The sequence below is a fragment of the Mauremys reevesii genome, linkage group 6 (genome assembly GCF_016161935.1).
Source record: "Mauremys reevesii isolate NIE-2019 linkage group 6, ASM1616193v1, whole genome shotgun sequence".
Lineage (NCBI taxonomy): Eukaryota > Metazoa > Chordata > Testudines > Geoemydidae > Mauremys > Mauremys reevesii.
This window is the reverse complement of record NC_052628.1, coordinates 93,547,127-93,572,685: the sequence shown is the minus strand read 5'-3', so window position 1 is coordinate 93,572,685 and position 25,559 is coordinate 93,547,127. Positions and strand designations below refer to the sequence as shown.

At 42.6% G+C, this 25,559-nt stretch overlaps 1 protein-coding gene across 1 annotated transcript in view; it reads left to right on the top strand.

Annotated features, from left to right (window-relative positions):
• TRPM6 (transient receptor potential cation channel subfamily M member 6) overlaps positions 1-25,203 on the top strand; it is a 126,383-nt gene extending 101,180 nt beyond the window's left edge. Inside the window, exons 32-39 of the mRNA XM_039545637.1 lie at positions 4,206-4,256; positions 7,442-7,507; positions 9,382-9,668; positions 9,919-10,001; positions 13,405-13,610; positions 15,681-15,732; positions 23,282-23,388; positions 24,561-25,203. Of these exons, the coding sequence (XP_039401571.1) occupies positions 4,206-4,256; positions 7,442-7,507; positions 9,382-9,668; positions 9,919-10,001; positions 13,405-13,610; positions 15,681-15,732; positions 23,282-23,388; positions 24,561-24,685 (977 nt within the window). The 3' untranslated portion in view covers positions 24,686-25,203. The remainder of the gene's footprint in view (positions 1-4,205; positions 4,257-7,441; positions 7,508-9,381; positions 9,669-9,918; positions 10,002-13,404; positions 13,611-15,680; positions 15,733-23,281; positions 23,389-24,560) is intronic.
• Positions 25,204-25,559: the final 356 nt, after the last annotated feature.

The window sequence follows — 25,559 nt, the reverse complement described above, 5'->3', positions numbered from 1 at the left end:
AGAGCAGACTGGCTTTTAATTCCTTAAAAAGAATTTCAAGGTATTTTGTGTCCTCCTATCATTAGAAGAGAATTTTGGGTGAAATCAAGAATGGGGTGCCAGAAGGGGGGGGGGGAGTAGGGGGCCATAGGCCTCCCACTTTTTGAAAGTGGAGGGGCCTGGCCCATCCACTTTTCTCCATGGGCCCTGCCCCTCCTCTCCCCTCCAAGGCCCTGCCCCCTTGGGCTGGCTGGCAACTGGAGCCCGGTTGGGGAGCCCGGGCAGCTGTGGGCTGCCATGGACCCTCCACCTGCCCAGGGTTGGGGGGCGAGAGCAGCCCCTGGCCCGTGTCCTCGCCTAGCAGGCCCCCTGCCCAGGACAGACGGAGGGTCTGTGGCTCCCCATTGCTTCCCTGGTGGCTCTTACCATGGCCGGGCTGCAGCAGTGGCTCCGAGGCCCCCCCCTCCCAGCTAAAGCTGGGTTGGAGTAACAGCTGCCCAGGCAGCTGTGCGGAGCATGGACCCTCCACCTGCTATGGGCAGTGGACTCGGGGGGGTGGGGACATGGGCCGGGAACTGCTCTTGGCCCCCTCACCTTGGGCAGGTTGAGAGTCCACAGCTCCTCGGCCTGCTCTGGCTTCCAGCCCGCCAGGGACTGGGCCTCGGGAGGAAGGAGGGGGCAGGGTAGGGACACAGAGGGAGTGGGGACTGGGGCCCCTGGCCCCCCACTTTTGGGAAGGCTCCGCCACCCCGGTCAAGAACAACACCAAATATTCTGAATGCTCCCTCTCCTTCCTGTACGTCCCTGCTGTGACTACAGTTTCAGTTTCAACTCTGCTGCTGTTGGCAGAACTTGCTGAATGATCTTCAGCATCACAACAACTGTGGAAATGTGCTGTCAAATAGTAAAGTAAACAAATAAACCATTTTTGGCAAACTTCTTTCAATTATAATAATTGTACACAAATTGTTTGTACAAAACAATAGTAGAAAAATTGTAGACAAATATGATTTTGAAGTTGATAGTGTCCCACCAGTGCAACCAAGTAACTGTTTTTCTTAAAGTGTTGGTCCCTACGGGTATTCACTCTGGGTCTGTGCACCCAGAACAGAATTTTTTCAGTAGCAGTGTATGTGTGTCTGCTGCTATGTCAACTTGTGCTGCAAAGCAAGGGCATAAGTGGCACCACACAGCAACCGCCTCTTCAGTTTCTCTTCTACTGCTCATTGTCTGGGACTGAACTCTCCTCTGTCTATATGCCGTAGCTTGTTCAAAACTCTACTCTTGTAAATAATCTAGCTAGTTATGTCTTAGGGTAGTTAGTTATTGGGGTTTGGGATGTTTCCTCCTGTTATTCCCCCAAAGCCTGGGCATTTATCCCCAAGGTCTCAGGCTTCAAGCCTTGCCTTCCCTGCCCCCAGGTCTTTCTGGTGAGTGACCTGCAGAACTGCCTCCACTGCCCAAGGGAATCACACGTCACATTGAAGTGTGAGATCCGCCGCTGTTTTGTCTCATGGATTAGGCAGTCTTAGGAGTTCAGACTCCATTGGCATGAGATGGTACTTGCCATGAGACAGCAGTCAGATCATTCCTTGCCTCATTGGCCAGAGCTGCTGAGCTGTGCCCTGTCAGCAGTGGTGGACTCCTCTACCAGGCCCAAAGACTCTGTGATGTGGAAGCATGATGAGGCTAAGCAGAGGCACCCTCCTAAGAGGTGGGTCAAATCTGCATTCCACACCTCAGAGTTGGAGTGCTTGGAGCTCCAGGGTAATGTGGGCAGGCATCGATGGTACCAGGCACTCCCTGTGCTCCAGAACCAACCACTAAAGTGTGCAAGGACTGTAAAGAGTGCTCACCATTTGCACTGGCAGTACCACCCCACATGGCCAAGCCTGCATTGACAGATTCCATACCAGAGACTCCAGCAAGTTTTCCTCCAGCCCTGATCAAGGACCTAGCAATCTATACATATCCTGAACAACCACACAGCTCAGGGTTCCTGGACGCCACAAGAGTCCATGTGCCACATCAACCACCTCCAGCTATGAGCAGTACACTGAGCATGTCAGCAATTCCTGCCTTTCATCCAGTTCACTCATAAAAGTCAGGTCAAACAATATGACCATGGTTTACTACAGGGGTAGGCAACCTATAGCATGCATGCCAAAGGCAGCAGGCAAGCTGATTTTTAGTGGCACTCACACTGCCCAGGTCCTGGCCACCGGTCTGGGGGACTCTGCATTTTAATTTAATTTTAAATGAAGCTTTTTAAACATTTTTAAAACCTTATTTACTTTACATACAACAATAGTTTAATTATATATTATAGACTTATAGAAAGAGACCGTCTAAAAACGTTAAAATGTATTACTGGAATGCGAAACCTTAAATTAGAGTGAATGAATGAAGACTCGGCAAACCACTTCTGAAAGGTTGCTGACTCCTGGTTTACTATATAAAGGGGGGGGGGGAGCCTGATCCACACCACACTGCAGGGAGGTGGCACAGATATGAAATTGGTACTTCCAGAGTCCTATCACCCTCTTGGTAGTGCACCTACCATGGATAATGAACTTCTTAACATACAGCCTCATCAGGCATTTTCATGAGAGCCATGACTGGAAATACCACTCAGCCATAGCACAGTGGATTTGTCTTCAGTGGCAATTCCGACCTTGGGACCTCTTTGCCAACCCAGGCAAACAAGAATTTACTGTTCTCGCAATGCACAGGGATGCAGCTCTAGAGGGCATGCCTTCCTAATACAGTGGTCAGATCCACTGATGTATGCCTTTCCTCCCATCTCCCTCCTACCATGCATCCTCAGGAAAATCAAGGTGACAGTAATCTTAATAGCTCCTTGGTGGCTGAAACAGTTTTGAGTTACGATGGCTCTCCAGGTGACCTCCCATCCATGCATTCACTTACAGACATCACCAAATCTACTGTCACAACCCCGCACCTCTCCATCTGACAGCGTGGCTTTTGGATGGGTAATGGGGTTAGAGAGATCCTGCTTGAAGAAGGTTGAGCCATCTTCCTCAATAGCAGGAAGCCCTCCACAAGGATGTGTTACATAGCCAAATGGAAACTCTTTCCCCTTTGGTACCATGAAAATCAATTGTCCCCAGAAGAGGTTGGAATTTCCCTTATCCTGGACTATCTTCTCTCCTTAAAATCTTTGGGCCTCTGACTGAGATCACAGTGAGTATGTCTCGCAGCCGTTAATGCTTTCGATCCCACATCGGAAAAAATGTTCAATTTTTACCCATCCTACAACAATTTAAAAAAAAAATGCATTATGGGAACATTCCCGGTGGTGTCAAGGTCAGTGCTGGCTAGGAGCTGGAACCTGGTTCTCTGTACCTAAAGGAACTCACTGTTTGAACTTTGGCCTCCTGCTTCCTATTATGTTTAGCAATGAAGATAACCATGCGGAGAGCTATCACCTCAATCAGAAAGATAGGCAAACTTGGGGCCCTTATTACAGATCCACCTTATACTATCTTTCCCAAATATAAAGTATCGCTGATCCTGGGCACATAGAGAGCATGTGCACCCATGGTGAATACACAGAACTCCAGTTACTATAAGGTAAGTAAACTTCCTTTTTCCTCTGGAACAAAATGAACTAAAATATATAATGGAAACATTTCTATTAGTCTTAGGTAATGTAAAAGCTTGTTTTATAAAGCATAGATTTGGGACCAAATTTGACCTGACAGTGTCTCTTTAAATTAATTTTGCCAATAAATTACTTGTTTATATTTTTACAGCATTTTAGATGTCATGGGTTAATGGACCTGTATTATTATAACTTTAATGTAATAGCACAGTTAATAGAATGCTTAATGACTGAGTATAGAGTTGCAAAAATCATGCCTTTGGGATTCTGTGAAGCATGATGGACAGCAAAGTGCTTTTAACATCCCAGAGGTGTAATTGGCTTAGAGAAACGACATGTCCTTGAGGTTAATATTGCTAGTCTCCCTTCATTTCCTTATATAAATAAGTCGGATGGCTATATTAAATTGATAACTGAAAACTGCCAACATACCATACATTATAACATACTTAACGTCAATTAGTGATTCCTCTCTTTAGAATGCTGAGCCAGTAATTCTGATTAATCTGTTTCATGACAAACTTGAAGGGAATAAATTCAAAATCATGCATTTATCTCTGCTACAATAATTAACATAATGATCCTTTAAAAATAATTTCAGAAATCTCAGTCTCCTTGAAAACACCTCAGGACCTGCACCATCATTATTCTGGTAAGCAGGAGGTACTTGAATGACAGCTGAGCAACTGCACCCATTGTTAAGCTGTAGAAATTCTGGTAATATTTTTTATTCTTATGCATGCCTCAGTTTCCCTCCATGCTTTGTACTAATATGAATTGAATATAGATGAAAGGGACAAGATGTTGGACTCATGTAGCTATCTGATTAGAGATCAGAGTCACTAGCAAACTGAATACAGCCTATGCATTGAATGGAGGATCCAGAAGAGACAATGGCAATCTTAACGTCTGGGATGTTCACACATAGGGTATAAAGTTTATTAGAGAATATTTAAAAATAAACGATACAAAGTGTTTGAGGCGTCAGTTATTGTGTCATTGGGGGTAACATACAGGTTGTAGGGGGATGTTAGCGTTTTGGTATTGGACGGCATATACATATACACAGTCTGTCATGTCCCCAATGCGGGGTATACGGTGGGTGAGTTCAAGGTACAGCCAGCAAGCAGTGAGGGTACATCACTCATACAAACAGGTAATGGATAGTCGTGGGCATGAATAAATGAGCGGACTGGGTAATGATGATAGGATGACCCTCACAGGGCAGAGTTCAGTTTGGTTGGTTCAGGGCTCAGGGGATAAAGTCCAACAGGGGAAGTTTACAGGTCTCTTCCCCATTGTGGGTGCACGAAAGTCTACACTGCAATGTAAGCCCAGAGTTCGCACTCAGGCTCAAGCCTAACCCCCCCTTCCATTTATCTACACATAAACTGTGCTGACCCAGAGTCCTAGGATCCCATGTGAGTGGAGGGTCCAAGCCTGTGCCAAGATGGGACCCAGGGTTCAAGCCCTATTGATTTGCAGTGTAGATGCAGCCCCACAGGACTCATGCTCTGGGCATCCACTAAAAGCATTCCACAATCCCACAATTGGACTTTCTTTGTTCTCTGGACAGTCAGGTTTGGTGGACACAATCAAGTCACACACAACACACAACAAACACGGGGCTATTTTGGCCTTTTTTTGGGAGGGGAGGGGAAGGCCTGGAGGGTGAGTGGTTGGACTCAAGTCCACATAATGCAGTGTAGATGCTGGAACAGGGGGTTCAATTCTTCCTAACCTGAGGTTAAATGACAACAGTAACGTGTTAACAATGTTAACAAATCCCAAGTCACTCTTCTTCTACTTCTACTAACTCTGGGTTTACACTGCAGTGTATACCCTTACTTAGCACTAGTAGAGAGCAGAGGAGCTGGAGAACAGGGACAGAGTGCAGTGTGTTGTGTGTGTGTGTGTGAATGGATGCATATGGTATGGCTAGTCAGCAACTAGACACCTGTGGCTGGTGACGACAGCCGAAGGCTGCTCCAGGCTGCAAGCTGTTTTTGCTGTGTGTGTTTATTTATTCAGTCAGGGGAGCGAGCCGAGGCTGGGAACCTCCCACCTCTCAGGCTCCAGCAGCCTGCCTGAGAGCCCTGAGCAAACACACACACAGAGCACAGCCACAGCCCCAGCAGCCGAGCACTGCCTTGTTTGTTGTGCTGTGCTGTGTAGACTAGAGGAGCAGGCTGGGCTTCTCCTGGCTTGAAGACAAAGGAACAGAGACAGGGAAAGGAAGCAGAAATGGTTCCTACAGCAGCATGGCTCAAGGGCTCACTGGATTTAGACTGTTTAGACTATGTCTTAACCTTTTCTTTCCTATAGACCTAAGGGCTTTCAGAGTCTATATGTCAGGTGACTAATAAATTGTTACCTTGCTTTGAAAAGGCTGCCTGGTGTCACAGCAAATACTTAGAACATTGTGTCCTGAAAGGGTAAAGAACAAGTCTCCCACAGTTGGCTGGACTCACTGCAGGGAGCCAGAGAGAGAGACAAGAATTGCTAGCATGCAAAGGCCCAGTTTCGGAGTCATGGAGGCCAAGGGCCTGCTCATATGGAACTGTGTGGATCCTTGGGGTCTGGCACACCAGACCCTGTGAATCCGTAACACAAGCACATTAGTTCTTTTTCTGTCATCTTCTGTGGCTCCCACTTTGTAGAGTCACACTAGAGAACTCCTCCCCTCCCCCTAGTGAAAGCTGTATATTAATTTCATATCTAACACTGTAGTGAGGCCATTTCAGGTATTTGTTGGCAAATGATGAAGGAAAAAAATAGGCCCTGGCAATAAAAATCTTAGTTTCACAACTGATGAAAACTTAAGGAACTGAGCTGTAATGCCCAGAAAAGACAGGGGCAATGGTTTGTTCATAGCTGTCACCTCCCATCTTGATGAAGTACAGTATTCACTGTAATTTCCCTCTTTCTTCTTGCTTGCTGGAGTGGATTTCTTCAGTTAATTTGTGCTGTACTACTTAATCTGTGTTTATATACTTATGAACTCACTGGAAGTCTGGCAGGGAATAAATCATTTGGACACTGATTGCCCACTATACTGTTTTATTCCTAAATTGAAAATGCGCAGAGATTGCTACAAAGCTGCAGGTTTCTGTGCTTTCGGGTGAGGAGGAGAATTGTCCAGAACCTACCAGCAGATGTCCCTGTAGACCACACTTCCTTAGACCCTTTCATGAGAAATCTTGGATAAAACATAAGCCAGAAGCCAGTATACATCTATCTGAAGTTCAGAGATTGTGCCATAGGTACAATGAATAGTATCCAATTTTTTCATTCCATGGACAGGCACAACTCCACTGACTTTGATAATATTATGCCAGCGACAAATTTGACTCAGCATATATTGGGGCATGTTATTTAATTAGGTGATATTTTTCAACGCAATCCAGACGCTGACAAAAATAAGATTTTTCGGAGGCTTCTGGATTAATTTTTTTTTTCATTTGTAATGCAAGGATGGACTTGTGTCTGTGGCAATGGATGGGACTCATGGAATCTGGGTTCAGTTCTGGATTTTACCACAGACTTCCTGTGTGACTTTGGGCAAATCACTTAATCTCTGTGCCTCAGTTCATATCTCTGTAAACTCGGGCTAACAGTACTTCTCTGCTTCTTAGATACTGTGAGGATAAATCCATAATCACTTGGTTGATGCTCAGATGTCAGTGCTAGAGGTGATATACATAGCTAGAGGAAAGGCTGGCCACAACAAAATGTACTTGTTTTTGTAATATTACAATAAAACACTGTCAAATATTTCTGAAAATCAGCCAAGCCAATGCTAGCCCAGCATAGCAACACTGTCTATTTTGTTTGCAGCTGTTGAAAGGAACAACTTAATGAGGCTTGCTCAGACTATACCATTTACACCGGTCCAGTTCTTTGGTGAGTGCCAGTTTCTCTGTTCTGCTTAGAATGTGTTATAATCACAGCATGGATTATTTTTTAAAGACTACAGTTAAGAAACCTCATAGGTTGGATTAATTTAGGTGTATATATAATTTACATTTATTTTCTGAAAGGAACAAATTCTGTAACCACCACCCTGGACCAAAGGGAATGACTCTATAGCCTGTTGGTTAAGGCACCACCTGGGAGACTCAGGGTCTAGTTCTCCTAATCCAATGACTCCTTGATTATTTATCCTCAACTTCAACATGAGAGATTGAGGGAGCCATACACATCAGAATATCCCATAGCTCAGTGGCTAAAGTACTCTCCTGAGAGTGGGGAGACCTCTGTTCATATCTTTCCTCCCCATGAGGCAGAGGGAGAAATTAAACCTGGGTTTCCCTAGTGAGTGCTCTAGCCACTGGGATAGACAGATAGATACATCCCTACAGCCATACTTATGTGCCAAACTCCCTAAGAGGAGCGGGTCTTAGGATGCACCCCTGTTGTTGGCATCTCCCATTTGTTAGCTTAGGTGGCTCCCTAGCTAGCTTGCTGTTTTTTGTGGATTTCATTCTTAGGCCACTGTGTAGGGAGCCCAGGTGCCTAAATCAGGCATTGTGGTTCATAGTGTTGTTCCAGTGATTTTTCTAGGTGCCTAAAAGTTAGGCATTACAATGCTGAGTATTGCAAAGCCTAAGTTCCTTTGTGGATCCAAGTCCTTCTTCCAGGCCACTTGGTGAGACCAGACTCTCCTGTGCAGGATGCTCCAAGACTGAAATCTACTGTGCTAGCTCATGTCTCTCCTACAAGTCTCCCCTTTCCTCTTGGCTTCTTTTCACCCATGATTTATGTGGCTTTTTTTATATGGTTTTTAAATCCACCCTTCACTTGCGGAGTTCCTTTGTGTGGAGAGAATTCCAAACAATAAAACTGATAGATACATAATTTGAAGGATTTTTATTTTATTCTCTTTCTTAGTTTTTTTTATTTATATTAAAACCTAAATAAATATTATAAGTTGAAAGTTGATGTTCTTTCTAGATTCGGAGGACTCACTAGTCCCCAGCTATGTGTGTTAGTTTGGGGCAGGCTCTGCTTCTCTTGCTCATGTTGATTAGTGTCTGATTTCTCAAATAACTCAGTTGAAATCAATGGGACTGTCATGGATCAAAGTGCTTACTCAGTGCTTACTCAGTGTGAGTAAGGGTGGCAAAATCCAACCATTAGCTTTTACAATTGTCATGAAGATAACGGTGTTACTTCTTACAAACAAGCAAGATCAAAAGGGAAAAATGGTATGAGTAGTATCGATTTTAATTGTTTTCTGTAAGATAAATAATCTTCTTTTATACAAATACAGCCTAAAAGGGAGAGAGTGAGTCTCAGCATATTTTGTTTAAAAGCAAATATTTAGACCCAATCATCCCTAAAATCCAGTAAGTCTGCTGACACTGAGAAAAGCCACTGAAAAGAAGAAAATGACCACAATTGTATTCAGTAAGATCCACTGGTTTAAACCAAGGCAGTTAGCTTGTGTTGAAGCATGCTTGAAGGCTGGAATTCATCCCGATGAAGAAGACCAGTACAAACTCTATGTACCATATATATCCTCAAAATAGAGAGACAATGTAATTTAAGGGGTCCATAGTTGTTGTGCTGGCCCTCTGAACAGGGTTGAACATCACCTTAGTGAACAATAGAAGACTTGGATGATATTTCAGGAATACGGTAGCATAGTGGAAGCCCATATTGTTAAGTACTGTAAAGTGAGAAAGTTATATGCTATTTTAGGGGAAGAAAGGTAAGTCTCAAATGATGTTGCTGTGATTTGTGATATTTATAAATAAAACTTCTTTCGACCTCAGCTGGAGAGGAGGTGACAATCTATAGGCTAGAAGAGAGTTCGCCTTTGAACCTAGATAAAAGCATGTCGTCCTGGTCACAGCGTGGGATGGCTGCAATGATCCAGGTCTTGTCCCAAGAGGAGATGGATGGAGGTCTCCGGAGAGCCATGAAGGTCATTTGTACCTGGTCTGAGAATGATGTATTGAAGTTGGGACAAGTCTTCATTGTGAAGTCGTTTCTTCCTGAAGTGGTTCAGACATGGCAGACGATCTTTCGGGAGGGTACAGTGCTACATCTGTGCCTGAGGGTAAGTATAAACCTGCAGGGAAACTGTCCAGCCCAGTTTGGCAGGTATGAAATGGTTTGGTACATGTAAACACTTCCAGCCTGGAGTGACTTGCTGTTTAATTATGGTTACAACCTTATTGGAGAGAGGAGCATGGAAAAAATCCATCTCCTATTTATGATTAGTAAGGAACACTCCCTTTCTTTATATATTCTGGCCTTTCTTTATAGGCTTACGTAAAAGTAATACCTATAAATGTGTTCTTGTTTAGGAAATACAACAACAAAGGGCTGCTCAGAAGCTGATATATACCTTCAACCAACTGAAGCCACATAGCATTCCATATACCCCAAGGTAGGGAAACGGCCTTTCAAGAGCGAGGTGGAAAAGACTAAATACAACTTTCTGCAATATTTGGGTGCTGGGGGCAGGGGGTTTTCAGCGAGACCTCTCAAGTAGGGAACTTATTCCCCTTCTCTGTGGTCTGACGAAGCCCAGCTTTGTTGACAGTCTTTCAAGGCCTATTTTTTTCTGTGTAGTTTTTATGGAGGGGGTAGGTTGATAACATCTGACTGGGTGGGTGAGGGAATTTTGGGGAAATATAAAGGATTTGGTGGAGTGCATTAACTGGGGCAGATTAGGGAGGCTTTTTTAATAGATGCCTATCAAAAAGAAATTGTGTCCATGCTTTTAATATTTGTAAAGTGTATAGGGCTTATGCTGGGCATTAATTAAACTGAAATAAGTAAATAAAATAAATATAGATGAATTAGAGACACTGCAGAATTTTTCTAAGTGTATCTGTTGCTTGTTGGCGTTGAAGAAGTTTGTGAAAGAAGAGTCTGAAGCAAAGTTCATTGAAAAATAATTGGAAAGACCATCACTGACTTCAGTGGCCTTTGGAAAAGGCCCTTACTGAGCAAAAAGGAAGGCAAGGTGTTAGTGAGAGAACAGCTGGTCTCCAGTTCTGCTGAGCATGCTGCTCTGAGATGTAGCTGCTTTGGGGAGGGGAGAGATCCTTTCAGGGTTGTGAACTAGTTTCCAGTGGCCTGAAGAGAGAGTGCACGTAAAGAATCGCTTATAATTTGAACATTCCCATAGATCTGTATTCATATGTAAAGCAGATCAATATTTGCTACTGAGTCCTTAAAGTAAAGTTTTACTGTTTCTTTTACAAGGAACTTTACAGAGTATGACAGGAAATATAAGGCCTTCTGCTCATCAAAGTTTTATCAAAGTGAAAATAGCTTTCCACTTCAGAAAAGCAAACCCTCATGTTTAGGAGGGATGAGCAGGTCTGGTTTGGAAAGTATGAGAGCCCAGATGTTTGAAGACCCGTAATTAGGGCATATATTTTGTTATGTGCACCAATACTTTTCCTTCTGTTTTTGGCACAGCCCTGTTTTTTCTATACCATCTGTAGAAATGCCACTATTAAAACTTGTGCTTCTGTGGGAATGGTGACCTCATGTGTGTTACAATCTATGAATATATATATATATAAGGCCTAATCTAGAGCCCATTGAAGTCAGTGGGAGTCTTTCTATTCAGTGGGCATGGATATGATCTCTTTGTATTACATGACTAGTATATCAGGGGTGAATAAGCACCATCAGATGTGGAAACCATGAGCATTTGATCCTGTCCCAAAAACATTCCCATTACCCAGTACCCAGAAATACTCTTGGGAAATATTCTTGCTTGTTCAGTAGCAGCCACACTTCTACACAAGCCAATTCCATCTCACTATATGCTGTTTATTAGTTAGTTACCTTTATGAGCATATTTTTCCCCCTTAGGAAATGTAGAACTATGATTCAGTATTCAGATCAAAGTTGCAGAGATCCTGGAGGGTTTTTTGCCTTCCTCTGCAGAGTGGGACATAGGTCACTTGCTCATTTGAACTATGGTAAATGGTGGATTCTCTGTAACTTGACATCTGGAAGTCTAGATTTGAGGACATCAGTAACTCAACCAGAGGTTATGGGCTGACTACAGGAGTGGGTGGGTGAGGTTCTGTGTCCTGTGATATGCAGGAAGTCAGACTAGATTAGTGGCTCTTAACCTTTCCACACTACTGTACTCCTTGCAGGAATCTGATTTGTCTTGCGTACCCACAAGTTTCACCTCACTTAAAAAATACTTGCTTACAAAATCAGACATAAAAATACAAAAAGCGTCCCAGCATACTATTACTGAAAAACTGCTTACTTTCTCATTTTTACCATATAATTATAAAATAAAGCAATTGGAATATAAATATTATACTTACACTTCAGTACATAGTATATAGAGCAGTATAAACAAGTCATTGTCTGTATGAAATTTTAGTTTGTACTGACTTTGCTAGTGCTTTTTATGTAGCCTGTTGTAAAACTAGGCAAATATCTAGATGAGTTGATGTACCCCCTGGAAGACTTGTGCGTACCCCCAGGGATACATGTACCCCAAATTCAGAACCACTGGACTAGATGTTCAGGATGGTCCCTTCTGGCCTTAAAGTCTATGAATATTCTCCCTGTTCACCCCATTACTTAGATGCTGTGGCATCTATGAGCATTACTGGTCACTGGATATCTTTAGACTGGTTTATTTTGAGGAAAGTTTTTGAGTTTGAGAGGAACCCAGCCCCTCAAAAAGACAACTCTTCCCCCCAAAAAACACAAAAACAAAACAGTATTTTCCTCACAATAGTAAACTGCATACATAAATTTACGCCTTCCTTTCTGCAGAAGAAAGGAAGATTTGAGCCATCTTAACAGAGAGAACCTAAACACTAAATAGCCTTTCACATTAGTTTTACACTGGGGTAAACCCCAGTTCCACTGACTTTAGTGGAGTTTCTCCTGATTTACACTGAGTAGATTATCAGGTGTAACATAGTGCATGCTATGAGTCCAAGTGTGCCTTATAAAAATGAAGATTTTTTTTGTTATTTTGGAGAATATCATCAGGCTTTCGCAGGGGAAGGAGTGCAACTTTGCACCTCTTTTACAAAATGGTGCGTGATGGTAAATTAACTTTCCAAAGGGGTCCTGACTTAGCATTTTATAGCACTTATTGTTCAAGGGCATTTCTTTAATTAATCTTAAAGATTTCAGTCCATCTATTTATGCTATGCTTGCACTACGAGGTAGGGGAGTGATTCCCCTGCTTGAGAACATATACTTGTGTTAGCTCTTCTCGAACAAGAGCAAGTGTAAATAGGAGTGTTGCTGTGATAGCATGAGTAGCGGCAATTGAGGCATGGCTTAACTGTGCCAAGTACAAACCTGCCTGAAATTTGGCCTGTGCCCTCACTGCTGCTACTCCTGCTAATGCAGATACACTACTATTTATACTTGTGCTAGATCAATGAGAGTTAGTGCAAGTATGTGTATGTGAACAGGGGAATAACACCCTTAGCTTGTAGCCTAGACGGTGCTGTAGAGATTAGCTAGTGTAACAATGGCATTTCCTGGTTTACTCAGCATACACTTCTTGTTCACTGACACTCCTGTCCACAGAAGGGCTTTGTTTTGAGATCATTCTCTGAAGTGTCTTCTCCAGTAGGTTACGTGTCTCAGGAATGACTCCCTGCTATCTACCATTTGTTATCTTCTGCTGCTGAGAGTTTTCTAAGAGGTTTGAAGTTTGTAAGTGGTGGAGTAGTGTCCCACTTTTCAGTATATTTGCTTTGTTCGGTAATAATTGTGACCTGACTGTGAGGACACTCATCATCCTGCCAGCTCCTGACTGACAGCATTTTTACCCACAGGTTTCTGGAGGTTTTTTTAATATATTGCCATTCAGCCAATCAGTGGCTCACCATAGAGAAGTACATGACGGGTGAGTTCTGCAAGTACAACAACAACAACGGGGATGAGATTTCCCCCAGCAATTTGCTGGAAGAGATGATGTTGGCCTTCTCTCACTGGACCTATGAGTACACCCGAGGAGAGCTCCTTGTCCTGGATTTGCAAGGTGACTGCCAAAATGCAAGATTATTATATAACTTAGAGATGCCAATAAGAAAACAACGTTGAATTCAACTTAGAGAAAAAGAGCCAAATTCTGCTCCCGTTTACACCCATAAAAATCCTGAGCAATTCCAAAGACATCCATGGAGTTACTCCAAATTTATATAGGTGTAAATGAGAACACTATCTGGCCCCATATATCTAGTTTATGTGTACAAGCACCGTGTACTAAAACAATGCACAGTAACATTTCAATTAGCTGTATAAAACCCACTTCACATGTTAATGTTGATGAAGATTGTTAAATATTTGCAACAAAAACACATTTTTCTCATCAGAAGGCTGAAAACTGGCATCAGTTGTTGTTTATATTTTTCATTAATAAAACTATAAACAGTTTAAGTTGCAGTTCTGAGAACTATTCACAGAGCCTAGTGGCTCCTCAAAAGAGCACAGAGTGTGTGGTATGATCACTTTACAATACACGTGTAAAGGGAACATGGTATATTTAAAATGTTCCCTTTTTACAGAACTGTGTACAGAAAATGAACACCATCCATCAAGCAGTTTAAACATCATTGGCTCTCAATCCTGTCAAGGGCAATTTGCACTGCTAGACATAGGTTTATCCTATTTACATTTTACAGCATTCAGAAGCTGTGAATTACAGTAAGACTTCCTGGTCAAGCAAAATCAGCCATTAAATCCATGCTGGCCTTCATTTGATTTTATCTTCACATTAAGAAATATAAAAAGACTTTGTGTATCTTTGTTATAACATATTGGAACTGAGCCACACTTCCTCCTTTATTTTTAAAATTTGGTTTAGTACAGTACTTCTGAAATTGGCAGGAGTACTACTGGCTTGAGCCTGGAACAGGGAAGTATGTGCATAAATCTTTGCAGAACTGAGGCCCTCATTTCCATCCCAAACCAGGAAAGAGAAGTGTGAAAAAAATGGAGTAAAATTATTTACAAAATTCTTTTAAACCTCAGAAAAGGTCTGACTTAAATTTGGGTCAGCGTTTTGGGTTGTCCATACTACATTGGCTGTCCCTAAACTGGAGCTCTCGAATCAGAGCACAAAATCTGTTCCAATTGGAATTCCAGGCAGACTAGTCTGTCTATTGGAAAGTTTCAACTAAAGGGGCGTGTGTGTGTAAAAAATCTGTCTCTCACACACATAATATCTATATTTATTATACTTTTATTTAAATATATTCTGTATTAACAAAGGCCCGTTGTCATTGGAATGTGTTACAAATTTTTAGGTGTTTTAACATATGGTGAGCACAATAGTTATAGCTATTCTTCACCTATCTACCTGTATCCATTGCAGCACATGAGTTCATCACTAATGGACCCTGGGAATTAAAATAATTGGATGCTAATGTTCATGGAAGTTTTCCTGTACATCAGCAGCCTAATCATTTACTCAGATATAAGGCAACGACTTTTTAAAGTAGAATCCCATAAGCCCTAATGGGGCATTGGTTTGAGGAGAGGAGTTTAGCACAAAGGAAACTGTTCTTCCATTCATTTACCACAAAACGCCTATTAGCACTGATTGGAGTTACCGATCTAACTCTACTATAACCACCACCAAAGTGGAGAATATACCCCAGCATCCTCACATCACAACATCTAAATAAAGAGACATATTCTGATACCCTTGCTCACCTTGAATAGCACCTTTCCCCGTGAGTGGTCCTAATGAAATCAACAGGATTTTAATAATGAAATAAGGTGCTATTCAACATGAGTACAGGCCTCATTTTACTGTAGTTACAACAGTTTTGGCAACTCTTTCTATGCTTTCATAGTATAGAGCCATTTGGGTAAGTTTCTAGCCTATCCATTCATAAATCCATGAGCATGTAATATCAGGAATGGGGTGAGAACAATTAGCATTTGACTGTCTATTTTTAACAAATAGCTACAGCATTTTATTTTTACCTTAAGTGTAAATTTAGAGTCTACAGAGGAAATTGATATTTACATTGGTTATGATTTTATAACACGATATTTAAAAAAACAATCTCTGCTTGTAACACTCTCTTCTAATTTACTGTAGGTGTTGGGGAAGACCTGACAGATCCATCTGTTATTAAACCTGAAGGCAAGCAGTAAGTTTATTGTCATTTTATTAGCTGTCATTTCAGAACATGGTGTGTTTGATGTAATTCATTTCAGACAATTGATAGCTAATGAGTGTTTTTGATTTTTTTTTTTAGTCAGGAATTAAATATTGATTTGAATGTAGTAGTTCTGTTTTTTTCCAGATGGTGTAGTTCCAACTGAATAATTATATGTGATCTAGGAGAATGGGGAGGGGACTGGGGACACAAGATTCCTGGTTTCACAGCAGGATTGTTAATAGTGTTTTTTATATACACAACAATTCATATACAATGGCTCGGATCCATAGACTCATAGACTTTAAGGTCAGAAGGGACCATCTAGTCTGACCTCCTGCACAACGCAGGCCACAGAATCTCACCCACCCACTCCTGTAACAAACCCCTAACCTATGTCTGAGTTACTGAACTCCTCAAATCGTGGTTTAAAGACCTCAAAGTGCAGAGAATCCTCCAGCAAGTGACCTGTGCCCCATGCTGCAGAGGAAGGTGAAAAACCTCCAGGGCCTCTGCCAATCTGCCCTGGAGGAAAATTCCTTCCCGACCCCAAATATGGCGATCAGCTAAACCCTGAGCATGTGGGCAAGACTCACCAGACATCACCCAGGAAAGAATTATTTGTAATAACTCAGATCCCACCCCATCTAACATCCCATCACAGACCATTAGGCATATTTACCTGCTAATAATCAAAGATGAATTAATTGCCAAAATTAGGCTATCCCATCATGCCATCCCCTCCATAAAATTATCAAGCTTAGTCTTGAAGCCAGATATGTCTTTTGCCCCCACTACTCCCCTTGGAAGGCTGTTCCCGAACTTCACTCCTCTGTGTGGGGAGACAAAATGGTTTTGTTTCTGGTCTGGGGTGTACAGGAGGTCATACTAGATGATCTAATGGCCCCTTCTGACCTTAAATTATGACACTTGGGGCTTGTTTACATGAACGCTGAGTTAACAGCAAGCTGGGGTGTGAATATACTGCATACTAACTGTTCATGTGGACCCTGATAATGTGCACCAAAAGTTTGTCAGTGCACTTTAATCTACTCATGTTTCAAAGCAGAGAAGATCAAGGCATACTATTATACTGTTAGGTCCCACGGAATCAGGTAGTGCATGGCAGACCAAGTCAGGGGTATAGTCACACCTCAGCTTCGTGTGAACTAAATGTTTGTGTGGACAAGCCCTTAATCCTGCATGGAGGCCCCAGGTCAGTGGGGTTCCACAGACAGACAACTTTTGCTGTATGGATCAGAGTGTCAGATCAAGTCTTGACTCCAGTTAGATGTCACAGCACCCTAAGTACTAGGTACATATCATTAACCCAATTTCACAAAAGGGGAAACAAGTTCAGAAATATTAAATGACTTGCCCAGGGCACAGAACAAGTCAATTCCAGAACTGGGAGTAAAAACTTGATCTCTTGTCTCCAAAACCACCATTATTACTAATATTATCTGTATTATCAATACCATTAGTAATTAATAAACATTCACACAATATTAATAAGTAATTACTATCACGTGTTGATTATAGATACTATATATGTATTATTGCAAGTATGTGCTAGGTGTTTCACAACAAACATAAGACAATCTACTTTTGACCCCTCGTACTGGCCTTACTTGGGGCCACAGGACCCATACGCACAGTACCCAGAGTCCATATGAGTCAATAGGGAGTCTTGCCATCCCTTTCCTCCCAGAGGTCAAAGGGAAACTCCTGAGCCTATGGAAGAAGAGGAGGATGAAGTGGTTGCTCCAGTCTCGCTGTCTCTTCCTGATGACCACAGACAATTCCAAGAGCTGGTTCAGAGAGTGGCAGAAGAGCTGTAAATGCCCTTAGAGGAAGCCCAGGACACACAACACAACTCCTGTTCGGTCTAGCAACTACACCCAGTGTCTTTACAAAATTATTTTCTGTAGTAGCCACACAATTTAGACCAGGTGGTTCTACTATCTTCCAGTGTCTAGATGATGGGCTTCTTACAGACAGGACATATTCAGGTGTCATAACATCAGCCTCATCGCTGCTCCATCTCCTAGAATCCCTGGGAATCTCTGTGAACATGCAAAAGTCTATCCTGACTCTGGCTCAAACTATAGATTTCATAGGCGTGACCTTAGATTCAAAACAAGGGCTCAGCTCCATTGCTGAGTTGGACAGATTCCAACTCATGGGCAACCCAATAAATCAGGTTATGCACAATCCTCTGACATTGGTCTGGATTTGCCTTACTCTCCTAGGTCACGTGCCATCATCTACTTACGTACCGCCGTTCATCCACCTCCATGCCTGTATGCTTGGCTTCAAACAGTGTATATACTGAGCAAACAGCATGAACACTGTAGTGATAATCCCCAATAAGATAAGGGCCTTTCTGATTTGGTGGAAAGATTCTGCACAAGTATGCATGGACATTCCTTTCCTATCCCCCACACCCAACAGGACAATAATCACAGCTGCCTGCTTGTTAGGTTGGGGGATGCACATGGACAGTCACATAGCACAGGGCACTGGGATGGCCTGGGAACCAGAGTGCACATAAATCTCGTGGAATGCAGAGCAGTCAGAGAAGCATGCAGAGCATTCTTGCCATTAATCCAATCTTATGCTCTCTCATAATGTCAGACAATATGACAACCATATTCTACATACACAAACAGGGAAGAGTAAGTTCCATTCCCTTGTGTATAGAAGTGGTCAATGTATGGAACTGGAAGAATCACAATCACCCTATCAGCAGCATACCACCCTGGAGCCCAAAATTCACTGGCGGACAGCATCAGCAGGTATTTTGCCACTGATCATGAATGGGTGTCTCACAGCTCAGTGGTAAACAGCATCTTTGGTCAGGGGGAGCCTACCTGGGACCTGCTCCCAGACAAATGGGAAGTACAGTACATACTGTTCCAAGGGAGCTCAGGGTCAGTTCTTCAGAGGTGATGCTGTCCTACTTCTTTGGGTAGACCATTTGCACTATGCCTTTCCTCCTATACCGCTACTTCCTCAAGATTTGTGGAAGATTTGACAGTACAGAGCATGAGCCATTCTCATTGTGTCCAAATGGCCTGAACTGTTCCGCTTCCCAGGTCTCCTGCATATGCCAGCCCAGCCATCCATCAACATTCATCCCTTTCAGGTCCTCTTGACTCATGAGCAGAAATCCCAACTGAGAAGCTCTTCACCTCACGGGTTGGTATTTGAATAGGTGTTGGATCTAGAACATTCCTATTCAGAAACTGTACAAGCCATGCTCACTAAAGCAGAAAGGACTCCACCAGAAAATGTTCTCTAGCCATGTGGAAGCATTTTTCTGTCTGGGCCCAACACCACAGTATGTCTCCTGATCAAAGATATCAGAACTACCTATTTTATTACTTCCTTACACTCAAGAAGATGGGTCTTTCCCTTGGCTCGATGTGGGTTTTCCCATAGGCAATCAGCTCATGTCACCCTCCAAAAGATGACTCTCTGTATCTATCCAATCACCTCCAGGTTCTAAAAGTGTTTAAGTAGAGCTTTCCCACCAACACGAAAACTAACCCCTCAATGGGACCTTAATTTAGTACTTTCAACACTTATCAAGCCACCTTTCAACCCCCTGGCTACCTGTTCAATGCTTCATCTGTCTATGAAGGTTGCTTTCCTCATTGCCATCACCTTGGCCAGGCAGGTAGGTGAACTGTGGTTCCTAATGGCACACTATTGGATAAAGACAATACTATGACTACATCCAAAATTCACCCGTACAGTAGTTTGGAATTTCACATAAACCAGACTATCCACTTACTTCTGCTCTTCCCAAAACCCCATGCTGCCAGCAAAGGAAAAGACACCTTTCCCTTGATGTGAGATGATCATTGGCATTTTACCTATCGAGAAGAAAACAGATCGGAAAGTCACCCCAACTGTTCGTTGCCATAGTGGAATGAAAGCAGTGGTTCTACAAACAACCAGACCTCCTCCATCATCGCGCCCTCCTTCTCGCTGAGTACTGCTTGTCAGTCACCCACAGTGAAATACACATAGGGACGAACACTCAAAGAAGAAAGGGAAGTTACGTACCCTTCGTAACCAGAGTTCTTCGAGATGTGTGGTCCCTATCTGTATTCCACTATGTGCCCTCCTTCGTCTCTGCTAAAGATCATTTCTGATTTGTGGTAAGAGGAGGAACTGGAGAGGCGTTGATCCACTTTTCCTCTTACACAATTAGCACAGAGCATCAGCAAGGGCATGGACCAATGGATACTACAGTTTCAGGCACATGGAATGCATGTGTACCCACAGTGAAATACAGATGGGAACCACACATCTTGAAGAACTCCAGTTAATAAGGGTTAAGTACCTTCCATCATTTATGGGCACTTAAAGCATTACACCCAGATTAATAAAAGCAAGTTATATAGTTTGCATTTAAAGGTTGAACAAAATCCTTTTTGTTTGCTCTGTTATCTCCAAAAATAGGCAGGTATTCGATTTGCTAGCTAAAAATGAGTTATAGCAGACACTGATTAATGAAGCAAAAAACCCAGCTTGTGCTTCATGTGTTAGGGAAAATCTTAAGAACTGTAAGAGCAAAACAGTATTGTTTTGACTTGGTGATCTGAGAGAATACAACAATGAAGCTACAGATGGAGACTGTATGCAGCTAGCAACATACTTGTGTAAAGTGATCATTCCAGAGATATACTTCCTAAAAAAAAAAAATCTTTAAAATGCACTCTTAACTTTCTCCTTCACTCACTCACCAGGGAAAAATTCCAGCAATATCGGGGTCTGTTTTATGTTTTCATTTATCGATGACTTATTTCTCCAAAAATTGCACACTGCTTGAAAAGTTGCTAGCAAGGCTCAAAGGCATATCTTTGAGCTCACATTCTCTTAGATACCAGAAGAGAGTGGGTGACATCTGACTGATGGGGCTGATGCATATTTTATTACTACTAATAATCATTATAATTATTATTAATGTGTTGTTTAGTTCCATTGATTCTGGGGTTCATTTTTAAAGTAATTTGTGTGGGAGATTTATGCCATTATCTCATAATGGGTCTTTTCTTTCATGCATTCTACCATTGCCTTTAAAATGGAGTTCTTAATGCCAAGACCCACCCCCCTACGATGGTCTGATGCTATTTCTCACAACAGTTCTGTAGTTTTCTATACACTAGTTCAGTGGTTAAAATTACAGAAGTATTTAGAAAGGGTGGCCAATACTAAACCCAGGGCCAGAGCTTTAGCTGCTGTAAATCAGCATAGTTTCATTGACTTCAACAGAGCTAAACTGATCAAAGTCAGCCAAGGATGTGACCCATGTGTGCGGTACATGAGATGTGCACAGGGCCGGCGCTTCCATTAGGCGACCCTAGGGTGCCAGGATTTGGGGGCAGCATTTTGTGTGTTCCCCATGGGGCACACGGGAGCTTCTGGTTCCGCTCCCGTCGCGCCACCGAAGAAGGACCTTCTGCCGATGTGCCTCGGAAAACAGCGGCAGGCAATTGAGCAGCTCAATGACTGCTGCTGTCGCCTGCGGCATTTCGGTGGAGGGTCCTTCTTCGGCAGCGTGATGGGAGTGGAACTGGAAGCTCCCACGCGCCCCAGGGGGAGTGCACAAAATGCCGCCCCCTGAATTCTGCCTAGGGTACCAGAAACTCTGGCGCTGCTCCTGGGTGTGCAGTGTGAAAATTGACGCAGTTTGGATTCCAGCCCCAAATATAAATAGGTGAAACTTTATTGCCAGGAAAATACAGGGACAGTGTCCAGACACAGTTTCAGTCCCTGTAATCTCATGTGTTTTCCTGTACACCAGAGATCTGGGAGGCATTCTCTGCTAAATAGTGCCTTCCTGGTGCTCCTGACAGGATGTAACAATTTTCACTACCAACTAGGCACTGGGGTGGGGCGGGGAGGGGGGGAACAGGACTAGACAGATTCACACTGCATTAGCACAGGCATGCTGTTTTACTTACAAGGGTGCCTATGACTGAAACTTGTTCGCACTTTACCAGATTGGACCAAAAGCCAGAAACGACTACCACGTACCATGTTATTCAAAGTGCTTTGATGGCACTTTAATACTATGCAGCTTCTACTCTATTTCTGTGGCACGAAGGAGCCATTGAGGACACTAGAAAGAGTCCTACTTGTGTTATTTCCTTGAATAAGTTAGGGAACAGTCACTGCTTGTCAGCCAGACATTAAGTTATCAGGCCTTCCATTCTAGGTTTGGCGTATCTTCATTGTAGCCACTCTACTTCTCTCCAGGGGAAATAGAGATTCATTTTATATATATATAGGAAAAGTCAATTTTTGTCCATGCCCTTTTTGAAAGCTGCTCTCCTTGGAGGTGATTGATGTGTTTTTGCATGGAGAGTAGAGATTTGAGAGAGTCAGATTCTTTTTTTTCAGGCCTGCTTTTCTGAGCTATAATTGATTTCAGATTTGAAAATGTGTTGTTTCCACTCTGCATGTCATTAAAATAAAATATTAGCTTTCATAAAGTTTCTTTGGAAGTGTTCCTTGTGTGCTCTGTTCCGTGATGTCTAGAATGTCAATTAAATCCTAGAGAATAATGGTGGAGAAATATTAAAATTAATGAACACTGATCTTTCAGACTACATTAAGAATCTGTTATAATTATGCAGTTCTTCTAATACATGTCTGGTTTATCTTACTTCTATTTGTTATTTTGTCAGCTTCATCCAGAATATGCTGTATGCTTCCATAAATGAATTTAGTTACATTGCTGAATTGCCCAGAAAGTGTAGGAATACAGAAATGAGTACAGTAGGAAGCAGATAATTGAAGAGCCTTGTTTACTAGCAATGTACTGTATTCTTAACAGTCCTATACTTCTGGCAGGTGTTGGTGTAAATAAAGCTCTGCTTGTTTTAGGAAACCTTTTTCTGTTTGCAAATGCTGGAACTTTATTTGTTTAAATGAGCTGTTCCTAAATCAGGTCAAAGTTACATTGAATTTCACCTCTTTGGTAGCTACGGTTTATACCTTAATGTCTCCCACAATCCTGTTCATTCTGTAGGCCTGGAGAATACTTGGTGCAGCACAACCATGCTGGTCCTGTTGTTGGGTACATAGGGGAAGGTCCACACCAGGAGCCCATGACCCCTGAGCACCATAGAGCACAATTCTGTCAAGAGGGTTTTAGTGGGGACTGAGTAGATCCACCAGGGATTCCCCCAGTGGACACAGAGCACAGTGGCCAATGGTATTGCTGGACCTCTGAGGTTACAGAAGTAGCCAGGGAGTAACCTGGTACTCCTCCGTAGGCTGAGTTGAAGGAGGGTAACTTCATTATTCTCCCCAGTTGTGCACTGGAGACAAGGTTTGACCCCATTTATTTAAAACGGTTTGATTGTACTTTGGTTTGTTACATAGAAAAATTGGTCTCACTGAATAACTTATCCCTGAAACAGCTCCACTACATTCTAAAGAGTAGAATTCCAGGGGATAATGCATAAAGAGCATCCTTTCTTTAACTTTCAGCTCACTGATATTCTGTTATTTCTTCCAGGTCTGGAAGGATGGTGTTTGGACCAGCAAACCTAGGGGAACATGCAATTAAAAACTTCATTGCAAAGCACCGTTGTAACTCCTGCTGCAGGAAGCTGAAACTTCCTGGTATGAACTGCAAGATTTTATATGTTCCTCAGCAAATCCATCTTAAGAACAGTGTTCTGTAGAAGCTGGTATTGGTGGCATCTTGGGCAATGGGCATACTGTTGTGACTTATTTCCAGTCCAGGTCTAACTTTCTAACTGCAAAATAACAAAGGTCCTGAAATGACTAAGGACGGGTATTTACTCAGAGCTCTGGTCAGTTGTGTAAAGCTGATGATCTGGAGCTCCCTTTCCATGCACAGGTGAAGCTGCACTGCACTGATTGGCACTCCATTTCCCTTTTTCTTTTGCCTGGCTGTCACTTTTAAATTAGAAGCCATCAGTCAGAGGTCTGGCGTTCATGATGTAAACCCCTACCATTAAACACACATTCAATTATTTTCTTCTCCATGTAAAATAATAGATCACTTTCCAGTGGGATCAATACATTTCCAACAACAATAATTTCTAGTGTTTAAATAAGGATCTGAGGAACTCTGTAAAAATCAGCAATGCACCAGCCGACAGAGAGATCTCCGTGAGTCTTTCTCTGCTTGCGGAGGTTGCCTTCAAACCTGGCTCCATACATCACAGCTTTTGCTTTCCATATATTTGGAGCTAGCTATCACATACATTATATTTGTTAGCAATGTACTTTTCATTATGATGCAGATCAGATCTGTTTTACGGGGCTCAGAGTGTCAAAAATAATTGCAGTTCTGGATGAAAAGTGTTGTAACATGGTGTCGGATGAAAGAGAGAGAATTGCCATCTATGTATTTTTTTTCTAATTAAAAGTACTTTGATTTGAATAGCTGCCTCATTCTGAATCAGGAGTTGTAATAGTATCTTTCAGATTGCTTGCCTCTGTGGCCAGTGGATATTGGGATGGGGGAGGAAGGGGCAGGACTTGCATATGATTAACTAGTAGTGTAGGACAGTGGAGAATATATTTGTGTAAGTTCACCACCCCCTTCTGCCTCTCCATGGGTCCTCCCCTAGTGCATCTCCTCCCACTCTGGTCTGATGTTTCTTAGGAAGAGTCAGATCAGTGCAGCAGCTCCCTCTCCCCAAATACACAATATAGGGTTCATGTGCCCCTTACTCTCACCCTCAGGGTCTGGCTCATGTTTAGTCTGTGTATATTCTCCAAACAGTTACTGCCCATGTCACTGAATTTGTTCCCCTCCACAGATATGAGAAGAAATGATTACACCCCTGCAAGGCTCAATCCAGCTGTCAAAGTGGAGACAGAGGCAGGAGCAGAGAGTGCTGTTGCTACCGATGACAAGCCTCTGGAAAATTACACTCGTTTGTGATCAAGCAGGATGACTTCTGGCCTTTTGAATGCGTGATCACACGCCTCAGTTAGTTTTGCCACCTGTCAGTCTGAAAGGACAAAATCAAGGGTATGTCTATACTGTAACCCCAGGGTAGGACTGTAGGTCGAGTGGCATTCCTGAACTAGCTTTAATGTAGGTCAGGCCCAGGAGCAGTGAAATTGTGGCAGGAGGAGTTTCAGTGTGGCTTGTGTGAGCCTGCCTAGAACCCTGGGTAATTATTCATGGGAGAAGCTCACGCTACTGAGGGTTTATTGTTCTGGAACCCAAGCTAGCTAGATTAGATGGAATATGTCTACACAAGCTATAATCACATCCTTTGATTACAGTATAGACACACAATGCACAAGAGTGATATTGCTCCATCCTCCATAGCTGAATATCCTATGGGCAAGTGAGGCGCATGTTTTCCAAAGGACATTCTTTAGTTACACACCTCAGTGCACTGAATCTTTTTGTACTTCATTGTAATACTGCTTAGTAAAGAGACTGGAACAGGGGGCTGCCTTACCTGCTAATAAAGTTCATTTGTACTTCAGTGCCTTAGCTGGAAAGATGGTATGAAGCTGAGTGGTGTTTATGCTGGAAAATAAATGGGGCTGCTTTTTTAAAGCTGTATTTCGCCAAGTAGGAATTATATGGTGCTTATTTCTCTGTTACCTTACCTGATCCCTGCTTTCAGTAAAACAATGTATTAATGCTTAGGCATAAATAGTTCTATAGCCGTATGGCCCCCATGTGTTCAGTGTGGAGAAACCTGGGAAAATGCTTTTTAGTGATTCTGTAGTGCAGTTTGGATGCAGTGATGGCCCATCTGAGAACAACGATAAAGATCCTCCAATGTTTCTAGGTG